General features: G+C 45.9%; 1 protein-coding gene across 1 annotated transcript; it reads right to left on the bottom strand.

Moving 5' to 3' along the window:
* Nucleotides 1-5,144: 5,144 nt before the first annotated feature.
* On the bottom strand, nucleotides 5,145-10,701 carry MED21 (mediator complex subunit 21). The gene is made up of 4 exons (XM_064654183.1): nucleotides 10,588-10,701; nucleotides 10,378-10,492; nucleotides 7,895-7,995; nucleotides 5,145-5,797 (listed from the first exon to the last, which is right to left on the bottom strand). The coding sequence occupies exons 1-4, from the start codon at nucleotides 10,627-10,629 to the stop codon at nucleotides 5,621-5,623; spliced, it is 435 nt and encodes a 144-aa protein (XP_064510253.1). The 5' UTR covers nucleotides 10,630-10,701; the 3' UTR covers nucleotides 5,145-5,620.
* Between the last annotated feature and the right edge of the window lie 1,898 nt (nucleotides 10,702-12,599).

Here is a 12,599-nt window from a genome sequence, read left to right as displayed (position 1 = left end):
TCTGCAGTGCAGTGTCTCCTCACAAGCATTCCAGTGCAGTCCTGCACTCCATTTCTGGGAATCACTCCCTTCGACCTCAGTGGGGCAGTGCAATAAATCTCCAGGACAGACTGTGAACACCAAGGAGATTGGGATTTGTGTGTAGGTTAGGCTGGGATTAACGTGACAAGGACTAAACACAGGATGGAAAGGAAAGGGGCTGACACTGAGCAAACACATCACCACAGGGTGTTTGGTGCAGGTTTAAATCACACCACAAGGCTAAAGCTCCACAGCCAAAGAACCACAAATACTGGGGTACCACAGGTTTTTTTGTGCTGTTGCTTCATAGGATTCTTCCTGGTGGAGTTTCTCTGAAAGGAATGTTTTCCTTACATTTTACCCTTCAATTTACTGTGTATTCCACAGCCCAGCAAAGTCAAGACTTTATCAATACCCACTGTTACACAGCAGACAATTAAATATGACCTGGCCATAAATAACAGTTAAGGAATACTGGCTTTTTTTTTGTAAGGAATACAGTGCTTTTCTTAAATCATAAATACAACCTCATGACACAACCTGTGTGAAAAGAAAATGGATCCCTCGCTCCCCAGCTACACCTCAGGTTAAAACATCGTAATTCCTTCTCCTGGGAGAGAGGCTGGCAGGTATTAATTACTTGTAGTTGGTCAATTAGGGCCCAGGTGTCAGGAAGCACACAGGAGAGTGTGGCTCCATACTCATTGGGCTGCAGGAAAATACCTGCAGAGGAATTAAGACAAGGAAGCTTGTTGGAGTCACAGGAAGGATCCCCCTTGTTGTGGGACAGCATAAGCCAGGGCAGGTGCCACTCTGTGCTCCCTGCCTGGCACACTGAGAGTCTCAGGACTTGTGTGGTGCCTGGAATGCCAGCTCTCCCTTGCCAAAGCAGCGAGGTTTGGGCTCTTGGGTGCCTGGAGCAAGCTGGAACATGTCACCCAGCTCCACTGGAGGCTCCTTTCCATGGCTGGTTCCCACAGTACAAATTAAAACAATGTAATTTAACCAGTTACATAATTTTACATCCAGACTCGGTGCCTCTTGGGGATGGAGGGCCACATCCTGCATCCCTTAGGAATCCAGTTTAGGTGTGGCTTTTCTCCTTCACTGTAGTGTTTCCCTCCCATCATTTTACACTGTAAATCACACAGTAACTGCACTTTATTGTGCCTAGGACTGTTAGGATGCTTCCTAAGCTTAGTCCCACTGATACAGAGGATCTGCTTCCTCTCCATCAATCACCTTTGTCAGCAGCTGGATAACTCTGCTGGCTTTTTGACAGCAGAAGTTCGATAAATTTCTGCCCCCTCATTGCTCCACTGTGCAAGAGAAAGCTTTCTGACAGCAGCTCGTGGCCACTTTTCAAACACCTCCAAGTGAAAACCTCCATTACCTAAGCTCTCCCTTCGTTCCCAGGGCCATTAAACTCCCAGGGTACTCACTGGAACATGTGGAGAGGTTAATCTTGACTGCAGAATGTGAAAACTGCCCAGCTTTCAGAATTAATACTGGCTTAAGTAGAGTGTTTGACATGAGCATCCAAAATAAAATGGCAGCTGACTGTCAGCAAAACCCATCCTTTTCCTGGGGCCTCTGGAAAGGCAGCAGAGAGGGAACCTTATTTTTTCCTTTCAGAAAGTCACTCTCCATTAGGTTGTACATTACAGTTGTATCCTGACATTTTTCCTTTAACATCCCCCTTCTTCAGCATTGAACTAAGATTTGCCTCCCCATGTTTTTCCCAGTGGAAGGCACCAAGCAGCCAGGCTGCTCCACAAGCCCAGCAGGGTCTGGGTGCATGAGCCCTCTTCTTTGAGCTGTCGGCTTCCAAGGTGTTGTCCTTTTTAGGAATATGGCTTCTCTTCCCTGTATGATGATTTGGGAAAATAATTAGGATTTTTCTCTCACACTTAAAGTGCAGTCACTTGCTTTCCCACACAACCAAAGGCTGGAATATGTTGATTCCTGAAAATGGGCTGCTATTCCAATCTTCTCTTTTTAAGTGGGCAGGGTGGGGGGAGGATGGAAATTACACAGTCCCTCCTCAGCTACAAATTTTCACCCCACAAAATTAATTCATCTAGGCCTTCAGTGAAGCATTTAAGGCTAAAGAGGCTAAATCTGGTAATCTTTACAGTAAGTAAATAGCAAGCTAAAATAGCCAGTGGAAGAACTGTTTGTGCTGCTGGGTTAACACTTGAGTGTTGCTATAAACAGGAATTCAGAAGAAACATGGTGATGGTGTAAACACCTATAAAATAGGGAGTTCTTTGTGCTCAGAGCAAGAGGGGAATATGTTTGGCTACTTAGTGCTGGCTGAATACAGCAGCAGCAGGAACATAAAATTCCTGGTGTGCCTGTTTCCTACCAGGCTTTCCACGAAACAAAAATAAACAGAAAACCTACACCTAAGTGTATACAAACAGCACGTAGCAATTGCCAAGCTCCACTCCTACAAAGCATGTCACACTCAAACCACTAAAACAGCCAGAAACTTCCTGAGGATAATTTCCACTGTGAATGTACCTAAAATACACAGTTTGACATGGCTGAAACATGAAAAAAAGCTTGCAAACTCTTTTCTGTGCTCTTTGTTGCTAGAATATGGGTTACAGGGGAAAAAATTAGTTATTTGTTCTTAAGTCAATGAAAGCAATTCCAACTTGCTTCTGTAGATCTGAAAGAATAAGCCAGAATAAAACTTTTGCTCTGGTTTGGTGCCTGAAAATTGGGCTCTCATTATTTCTTACATAAGGCTCCATAACAAGCTATATAAAACACAAATACAATTCCCTTCTTCAGAGGAGTCTGCCTTTGTCTACCAGTGAGTCAGCATCATGTGACAGATCAATTTTCTCCAAGTGTAGGACGTGGATTTTGCATATCACACCGTCCAAGGGCACCTGTTGGAAACTTGGGTCTCCCCAGCGTGGAATTTCACACCATATGTAAGGTCGGCTCCGTGGCCTCCCAACACATCAACAGGAATGAGGTGACACCAGATACCCAAGTTTTCTGTCCTCCAGACTTGCCTTTTGATAATGGGGACACAACATTCCTTAAAAATCTCTTGGTTCTCTTGGAAACCTTGCATGTGTCCAACATCCACAGGATCCCTCAGGTCGGAGGGGACCTCAGGAGGTACGTGGAGTTCAACCTCCTGCACAAAGGTGGCTCAGCTGGGAGGTCAGCTGAGGTTGGTCAGAGCTTTAAGCAGCCAAGTCTTGAAAAGCCTCCCAGGATTTCCAGCTTCTCTGGGGACACTGTGTTCCAAAATTTAATTGTGAAGAGCCTGGCCCTGTCTTTTTATAAACCCCCCCAGGTGTGGGCAGGCTGTTGTCAGTGCCCCATCTGCAATAATAATCCAAGATTAATTTCATAAAGCAAAAAGCTAAAATAATACTAATGCACTTTTGTCCAAAAACAAGTGCACAAACTCCTCTGTATTCCTGTCTCTGGAAAAGAGAGCAGCTGCTGCGAGGTGTTGCTTTCCTCCGAGCACGGCTGTTTATAGTAAAGAATACAAGGCTTTGATCAGCCACTTACATTTCCTAAATTGATTCCAACATCTTTGCCAGTGGGCTCTATGGATTCCCAGCATGAGATGCTCCTGCTCATTTGAAGTGGTTGAGATTGTTTTCAATGGAATTTTCCATTATGCTCTGCACTGTCTTCCTTCAAAGCACAGTTTGCTCACTGGGCAGGACTCCTTGTCCAACAGAATGTGCACAAGCTCTGCTCAATACTTCTGTTTTCTTCTCATGATGTTTTACCTCCATCTATTCTCTTGTCTCTTCCCCCCTTATAGTGCTGGCTCCAGATCTGGGGGCCCAGCACAGCAAGGTCATGGAGCTGCTGAAGCGAGTCCAGAGGAGGGACACCAGGATGATCAGATGGATGGAGCAGCTCTGCTGTGAGGAAAGGCTGAGAAAGTTGGGGTGACCTAATTGTGGCCTTCTAGGACCTGAAGGAAGCCCACAGGAAAAGATGGAGAGAGACTATTTCCAAGGGCCTGGAGTGACAGGACAAGGGGCAATGGCTTCAAACTGACAGAGAGCAGGTTTAGATGGGATATTAGGGAGAAATTCTTCTCTGTGAGGGTGAGGAGGCCCTGGCACAGGTTGCCCAGAGAAGCTGTGGCTGGCCCATCCCTGGAAGTGTCCAAGGCCAGGTTGGATGGGGCTTGGAGCAACCTGGGATAGTGGAAGGTGTCCCGGCCCATGGCAGGGGAGTGGAACAAGGTGGTCTTTAAGGTCCCATTCCATTCTATGATTCCCCCTTTCTCTCTAATGCACTGAAAACAGGGGTGTTAAATGGCACAGACACAGTAATCCTGCCTGCCCTGCAACTCTCCCCTGAGCACCCCAAGGAGATCACCACCATCACACATTGCCTTTTACACAGACATGGTTAAACCCCAACAGCAGCAGCTGGACAAAGCAGCACATTAGGACAGAGGGCAAAGGGATCCACATCTCCAGGCCCCAAACCCATGCTTTGTCCATTAGGCAGCTGCAGCAAAGCAGTCATCCCCTTTTCCCTGTCAGAACCCAACAAAAGATCCCGATCTTACTGACTGAGCTGCAGACTGGGAAAGGGCAAGTGAAGATTCACAATACCCACACAAGAACTACTGGGGTGGTGCACTTTACAGCACTACTCACTCATCAAAATACTACACTGCTTTTTGAGGAAAAAAGAGCAATTTTGGCTCTCTGACCTTATTGTGTTAGTTGTTTTTAACTGTATCACAAACATAATTGGTGACATTTACTTCAGTAGGCACAGGTAAAGTACTGAAAAACCAGTTACTAGGAAGCTTTAAAAAACCTCTTTAGAGCACTTTGGGGACAAGAGGAGTCTTGCTGCTCGTGATCCCAGCACTCACATGGCAGCCACTGCTCACACGGAAAAGCAACATTACATAAGGAGTTATTTTCCTCACTGCTAATTTCTTCCCAGTCATCCAGTGCTTCCTGATCCCTGTCTGCTTTAGAGGCACTCTCCAGCTGCCAGAGGATGCAGAATACCAGGAAAATGTGGCACAAGGAAGTGAGAGCCTATCAGTGGCAATAAGGGAGTCAAATGCCTATTTGAGTTACAAACAATAATAAACGCCAGTATCAGATATCTGCAGGTTTATTTCTTTGTAAATGAGATGCCAATTACTCTGCAAACATCAGAGTTTACTTTCCCTTTTGCTTGCTCTGTAAAGGGTGGTGAACCAGCCCAACAGTCACACCAATGTTTAATTACCATTCTTGTTAATTAAACCAGATGGCCACCACTGCATTCACAGCACCGTCCCCATGGAACTCTGGCAAATTCAAGTGTGTCTGCGTGAGCCTTACAAAAAGCATACCATAACCATACAAGTTTACAACAGAAAGCTCAGAAATTCATATTTTCAGGTAAGGAAACATCCATCAATACACCCAATTCCAGAGCAGCACCACTGATCCCGTAGGAGAAGTGTTTCCCACACAGAACCTGCAGTCTGAGCTTTGACAAAGCAGAGTCCCACAGGCTGCTGCTGCATTCCCGGTGGATCCAGAGGTGTTCCCGAGGCGGTCTGGCAGGGCCACGCTGCCCTCTGGCGCTAGGATTCGGGAAGGGGCTGGCTGGGGGTGCCGCTCCTGGTTTTCAGCTGTGACTGTGCAATATCCGCCAGGGCGCTCTGTATCTTCTCCAGCAGCACATCCCCACGGTAAACCACCTCCTCCAGCCGGGCAGCCGCCTCGTGGTTCTCCTCTTCCAACCGATAGAGACTTGCAGCCTTGGAAAAACAAGGGGGAAAAGTAAGGATTTGCAGTAGGACACCGAGGTGACTTTGCTGCTCAAGGAACAGCTCCCAGGGAAAGAAAGATTCTCTTTTAGTGCTTGAATTACACACTAACGACTTCAAAGCAGCTTGTGAGGCCTGGCAGCCTAAAACTGTGCAAATCCACATGGAATAAACACCAAAAAAACCTAAACGGAAATGTTAGCTGCTTCGTATGATCACTTGGTTCAGTACAGCCTTTCTGATGAGGAGTATTTATCCCCTTCCCCACTCCCTCACTGAAAGGTGCTTAGCAAGATGGCAGCACAGCTTCCTTAAACCTTTCATTAAATAGCATATTTCACATGGAACTGTACTATTAAATAGCATATTTCACATGGAACTGTACTATTAAATAGCATATTTCACATGGAACTGTATTATTCAACCTTTATTTCTTCAAGATTCTGTTTCAGAACCAAACCACTTTTGACTTAGACAAAATGTAGTGAAATAAAACATTTTAGCTTCAAAGTATTTTAATACTTTAAAATATCTAGCAAATTTAAAATGGCTAAAACTTGTTCTAACTGGATATCAGAAAAGGCAAAGCTAAATACTTTCAAACTGGTATTTTTTTCCAAGTAGTTTTGCAGGTCTTTAAAAAGCCAGGCTTAAATGAAGTGGCAAATTCTTATCCACAAATTCACCTCCTATTCTACAACACTGATGTCTTTAATGAAGGTTAATACAGGAGTGAAGGACTTGAGAGCTACTGGAGGAGCTTATCATTTAAGACAAGCCTCAGATATGAAACACAAACCAAGACAATCTTAGTATAAAAAAAATAAAAATAGTTCTGCCAAGTATTTATCTACCACATTTTAGAGCGTTTCAAGCACCTTCAAAACTGTTTCTTTGAAAAATGTCAGAATATTTATCTTTAATACTGCACCAAACTAAGCAGCAGAAAATACAAATCAAAACTGGAATCAGTAAGTAATAGAATCCAAGCTAACTTATCCCAAAACAAAAGAGATGGGAATTCTTGTGACATGAAATTCTGCATTAGCAGAGCAAGAAACTGTTCAAGTGTCACCTCTAAGGAAAGCATATCCCTACTGGATAACCAGCTTCTCCTTCTGGAACATCCTGCTTTTCCTGACACTTGGATCAGACCCTGCTCAATCATGGGAGAAGTCTGTAATCTGTCTGCAGCAGGAATTCCACCTTCAGCTATTAAAAATGCAGTTCCATGAAATGATGATGGTGTTAACGAGCCCGATTAGTATGTTCAGCAATTATTGTGACTAGGAACATCTCCAAATTTCACCTCCCCTGTTTAAAACCAAATGTGATGCCACTGTCAAGTCATTTCTGTTTGGTGTAAAGCTTTCAGGTGATCATCAGGGTTGTCAGAGAAACAGCACTCTGCATCCCTGCTGCATTCTAAAAAGAAAATACTTGATGTAAACAGTCAAAAAGGAAATAAGAATATGCTGTTTAACAGGCAAGATCTGTAGGAATAACAGAAAAAAAATTACCACAACAAAACCCAAGTTTGGCTGGTCCAAAGGAGGACTGAAAAGTGAAAGAATTGTTTTGTGACAGAGCTTAAAGGATAACCAGCAAACCCTTTAACAACCAGAAACATTGTAGAAGAACAAAAGGCTTCTGTAAGGTGTGGGCTCTGCAGCTACAAAATGAAATGTGTTCCTAATGAGCAAGAGAAACATGAAACATTATCCAAGGGGAAAAAAAACCCAAAACAACCCCCAAGGCATAAGTATTGTTGCATCTGTTCTATTAATATTTGAACAGCTGAGGTGAGCAGTATTGTGACAGAATGTTAAAAAAAAATGCTTTTAACAGAAAACTAAGTTTAAAATATTCTCACTGAGTATAACCTTATTTAGAACTAGATGCAAGTGCAGTACTTGCACTAAGCCTATGAAGCTCTCACAGGCCACTCTCATGAAAAAGTCAGGCTTGTATTGAAATCCTTTTTCAAGATTACATGGCCTAGAGGCTAAAAAATGTGTTTAAAACCGGAAAAAAGGCAGAAGTTTGCCTTGGGGAATGTTCTGGTATTTTAATTAGGAACACTCTTACCTGCAGAGCTGCTGTGGATTCCTCGCTGGGCAGGGAGTCTATGAGCACATCGATGTCCTTGGCAGTGCGGGCGATCAGGGCTGCAAACAGCTGGGCATACTCTAGGAAACACGGAGGGGAAGGCAGGGAATTACTGGGAATCAGCACAGCTCTACACACACAGCACAGGAAAGGCTAGACTGAAGGATGAAGGTCTTAAAAATTTTATCCTGGATGAAGGAAACAGCAGGGTCACCACTGAGGGGAACTCCAACATATTGGAGTCATGGAATCACAGAGTGGTTTGAATTTGGGTTGGAAGGGACCTCAAAGATCATCCAGTTCCACCCCCCTTCCATGGGCAGGGACACCTTCCACTATCCCCAGGTTGCTCAGAGCCCCATCCAACCTGGCCTTGGACACTTCCAGGGATGGGGCAGCCACAGCTTCTCTGGGCAACCTGTGCCAGGGCCTCCCCACCCTCCCAGGGAAGAATTTCTCCCTAATATCCCATCTAAACCTGCTCTCTGTCAGTTTGAAGCCATTGCCCCTTGTCCTGTCACTCCAGGCCCTTAGAAATAGTCTATCTCTTCCTTGTGGGCTCCCTTGGGAAGAGGAAGGCAGTTTCATTCCAATCCTATATTAAACAAGGTAACTAGTTATACAGAGGGCTGAGTTTTGTGCAGATGAGAAAATAGCCAGAACTCCATCACCATCAGCCAGTTAAGAAATCACTAATACCAGTATTGACTGTTTTAGTGACTGCACTAAGTACTGGGAATTAGCTCAAAACTCATTTAAGTTTTCAATCTCTCTCCTGAAATCTGCCACTACCAAAAAAAAACCAATAACAAAGACAGTGATTCAAACAGATATTTTACATCACATTAAACACCGATCACTAGAGAAAGAATTTGACATTTTTTAATCTAAAGGAAAAAGAATTCCTATTCTGCCACTGAGAAAGTTCAGTTGCCCCGAGAAGTGGAAAAGAACTGGAAGCTTATAACAGACCTTAATTTAGCTTCTATATCATTGAAAGAATTGTTAGTAAAGGTACCTTAAGCCAGAAACAAAACCTTTCCATATGGAATTGTGTCCATTCAGTTTGAATTCAGGTCACTACTACTGCTAAAACATTGAATTAGTCCTTTTCAATTTATAATTTAAGACTTCATATATTTCTTTATGTGCTTGGTTCATGAATGATTTGTGGAAGCAAGAGAGAAAACACTGTAATGGCAAAATTCCACAGAGGAGATTAACATTCTCAAAGGTACACTTGACTTTAACCTAAAAAAAACTCCCAACAACAACAAAACCAATACATCCATTTAAAACTTACTTAGGGTCACCACTGGGTTTACCTGTAAAGAGTTTTAAGGCTTTTTAAGGAAGCAAACAAGCCTTCCAGCTGGCTCTTCCAACTAGTTCAAAATTCAACTGTCCTAGAAAGACCTCCAAACCAGTCTTGCCTGATGTTCTAATGAAAAATCCTAATCTGAGATATAGGTAACATTTTCTTGTGGAGAAAAAGAAAAGAGGAAAAAAAGAAAATAAGGAAAAATATCCAGGACTAGAATAACACAGTTATTCACGATTTGAAATTTTTGAATCAGAGAGAACTTTTAGTTTGCTTCCCAATTTCAGTGCCTGTTCTAATTTTGGCTGGGACAGGGTAAATGTTCTTCTTAGCAGTGGTACAGTGCTGTGTTTTAGATTCAGTATGAGATTACATTTCATTTTGCTTCCACTGTTAAACTGTTCTTACCTCAACCCACGTGTTTTGCCCTTTTTACCCAGTTCTTCTCCCCTCGGTACAGGGGGAAATGAGAGAGCAGCTACCTGGTCTTTAGTTGCCAGCTGGGGTTAAACCATGACAGTGCCTTAGATCAGTTTCTAGTCTCTCCAAAAAAATAGTAAATATAAATCCACAAATGCCAGTGGGGAGATTCAACATGACATTATTCCTTAATTAATTTCTGTGGCTGCCCCATCCCTGGAAGTGTCCAAGGCCAGGCTGGGTGAGGCTTGGAGCAAACTGGTCTACTGGAAGGTGTCCCTGCCCATGGCAGGTTGGAACGAGATGATCTTTAAGGTCCCTTCCAACCCTTAACCTTCTATGATTCCATGATACGCAGACAAACACAAGTAACTAAAGGTTTATGACATGGAGAATTTTAACCTCATCCATGATTCCATAGAACTAATGAGATACTTTTATGAAATCCTTTCTAAAAAGGCTTCTTGGAAGTAATGGGCAGCTCGCTAACAACGTGTTTCCACAGTCGTATTGAAGCAGTTTAGACCTGTGGAGCTGCTCTGCCTCTGCACAGACACCAGCACAAGAAATACATCGTGATGCTTCGCTGGCTCTTAAAACCGCATTTCTGCTGCCACAATCTTACGCAACAAGCGACTTAACCTCCATCACTCCCCCAGCTCCCGCCCTGATTGTCGGCCGAGCCCGGGCTCTGCACTCCCGATGCCCAAGCCAGACTTGCCTTCCGTAGGGTTGGCGGGCTGGTCCTTGTTGATGGCGGTCTGGATGTTGCTGAAGGAGGCCGGGGGCCCGCACTGCTGCAGCACTCCGATGGCGTTACAGAACTGGTCTGCGAGCTGCCGGCAGCAATTAGCACCGCGTTAATTACCCCGTCCCACCCCAGCGCCCGGTGCAGCCCCGGGGGAGCGCGGGGAGAGCGCGGCCGCCTCACCGAGTTCACCGCGTCCTGCAGCTGCGTCAGCCGGTCCGCCATGGCCGCCCCGCCCCGCCCCGCCCGCCGCGGCGCCCCCTGCGCGCCCGGAGGAGGAACTGTGTGTGTGCGGGCACCGCTCCTCCCAGCCTGGGGATTTCCCTCGGGAACGCCTTCGTTCGAGTAAAAAAAAAAAAAAAAAGAATCCCAAATCCCTGCGGTGCGTCCTGTGAGGCGCGGCTGAGTGGGAAACAAGGCTCAAGGGGGGACCTTATCATAGGATCGTAGAATCATAGAATCAGCCGGGTTGGAAAACACATCCAAGATCATCAAGTCCAACCCTTGATCCACTACCACCGCGGTTACCAGACCATGGCACTAAGTGCCACATCCAGTCTCATCTTAAAAACCTCCAGGGACGGAGAATTCACCGCTTCCCTGGGCAGCCCATTCCAATGCCTGATTACCCTCTCTGGAAAAAAATTTCTTCCTAACATCTAATCTAAACCTCCCCTGGCAGAGCTTAAGACCATGTCCTCTTGTCTTACTGATAGCTGTCTGGGAGAAGAGACTAACCCCCACCTGGGTCCCCCCTCCTGTCAGGGAGTTGTAGAGAGTGATGAGGTCTCCCCTGAGCCTCCTCTTCTCCAGGCTGAACAGCCCCAGCTCCCTCAGCCTCTCCTCATAGGACTTGTGCTCCATTTCCTTCCCCAGCCTCGTTGCTCTTCTCTGGACCTGCTGCAGCACCTCAATGTCCTTTCTGAACTGAGGGGCCCAGAACTGGACACAGCACTCGAGGTGTGGCCTCACCAGTGCTGAGTCCAGGAGAAGAATCACTTCCCTGGTCCTGCTGCCACACTGTTTCTGATCCAGGCCAGGATGCCATTGGCCTTCTTGGCCACCTGGGCACACTCTGGATCATGTTCAGCTTCCTGTCAATCCAAACTCCCAGGTCCCTTCCTGCCTGGCTGCTCTCCAGCCACTCTGTCTCCAGCCTGTATCGCTGCAGGCGGTTGTTGTGGTCAAAGTGCAGGACCCGGCACTTGGCCTTGTTGAACCTCATCCTGTTGGAATCAGCCCAACTCTCCAGCTTCATGGCTCTCTGCAACTCCCTGACAGGAGGATGTATATCCATATGGGGGTCAGGCTTTGCTCCCAGGTAGAAAATGACAGGACAAGGAGAAATGGCCTCAAGCTGCACCAGAGGAGGTTTAGATTGGACATCAGGAGGAATTTCTTCATAGAAAGGGTGATTAAACACTGGAATGGATGGTGGAGTCGCCATCCCTGGAGGTTTTTAAGGAAAGGCCGGACACAGCACTCAGTACTGTGATCTGGTTGACAAGATGATGGTGTTTAGTCAAAGGTTGGACTCGATGATCTCAGAGGGTTTTTCCAACCTAATTGATCCTGTGATCCTGTTACCGGCACTAGAAAGCTGGCATGCCACAGCAGGGGCAGCTTTTGCTGTACAGCGGTCACTCTGGCCCCGGCTAAAAGCAGCAACAGCGCTTGGGTGCCCCACTCCAGCCCCAAAATGAGCAGGAATCACATCTAACAGGGAAAAGCCAGAGTGTGGTGTCCCCAGGGAGACAGCTTAGAGCCACCACCCGGCCTCTGTGCCCAAGGGTTGGAGAATAAATGCCACATGTGCCAGTCAGTACTGCCCGGGAATGAGCTGATGGTCATTCAGCACTTAAACCCCTTCCTTCTTATCTCTGACATCTGGGCACAATGCCAGCCTTCCCACAGGTTATCTCCCCTGACTACCAGGGGTGTTTCGCAGCTGGCAGCATGCAGAGGGCCAGGCTGAAGGTTAGAAAATATCTGGGGCTTCCTAAATCAAGATGTGCAATACAGGACACCCAGAGAGGCTGTGGGCTCCATGCTCTTGGGAATTTGTAGGCAAGGGGAGGCAAAATGATGGTTGACCTGATCTAGTGTCGGCCATAGGCCAGCTTTGAGGGACCAGCTGGGCTGGAGACCTCCAGGAGTTTCCTCTTTCTTAAAATCACAGGATAGTTTGGGTTGGA

Source organism: Pseudopipra pipra, chromosome 5, assembly GCF_036250125.1.
Source record: "Pseudopipra pipra isolate bDixPip1 chromosome 5, bDixPip1.hap1, whole genome shotgun sequence".
Classification (NCBI taxonomy): Eukaryota; Metazoa; Chordata; class Aves; order Passeriformes; family Pipridae; genus Pseudopipra; species Pseudopipra pipra.
Note: the sequence above shows the minus strand (reverse complement) of the source record. Positions and strands in the feature narration are given on the sequence as shown.

Bases quoted from the DNA above. Each gene is read 5' to 3' on its own strand.
- MED21 (XM_064654183.1), bottom strand. From the start codon at position 10,629: ATGGCGGACCGGCTGACGCAGCTGCAGGACGCGGTGAACTCG. The intron at 10,493-10,587 runs GTGAGGCGGCCG...TGCTGCCGGCAG, and splicing joins TGCAGGACGCGGTGAACTCG to CTCGCAGACCAGTTCTGTAA. The intron at 7,996-10,377 runs GCAAGTCTGGCT...CGTGTTTCCTAG, and splicing joins GCCCGCCAACCCTACGGAAG to AGTATGCCCAGCTGTTTGCA.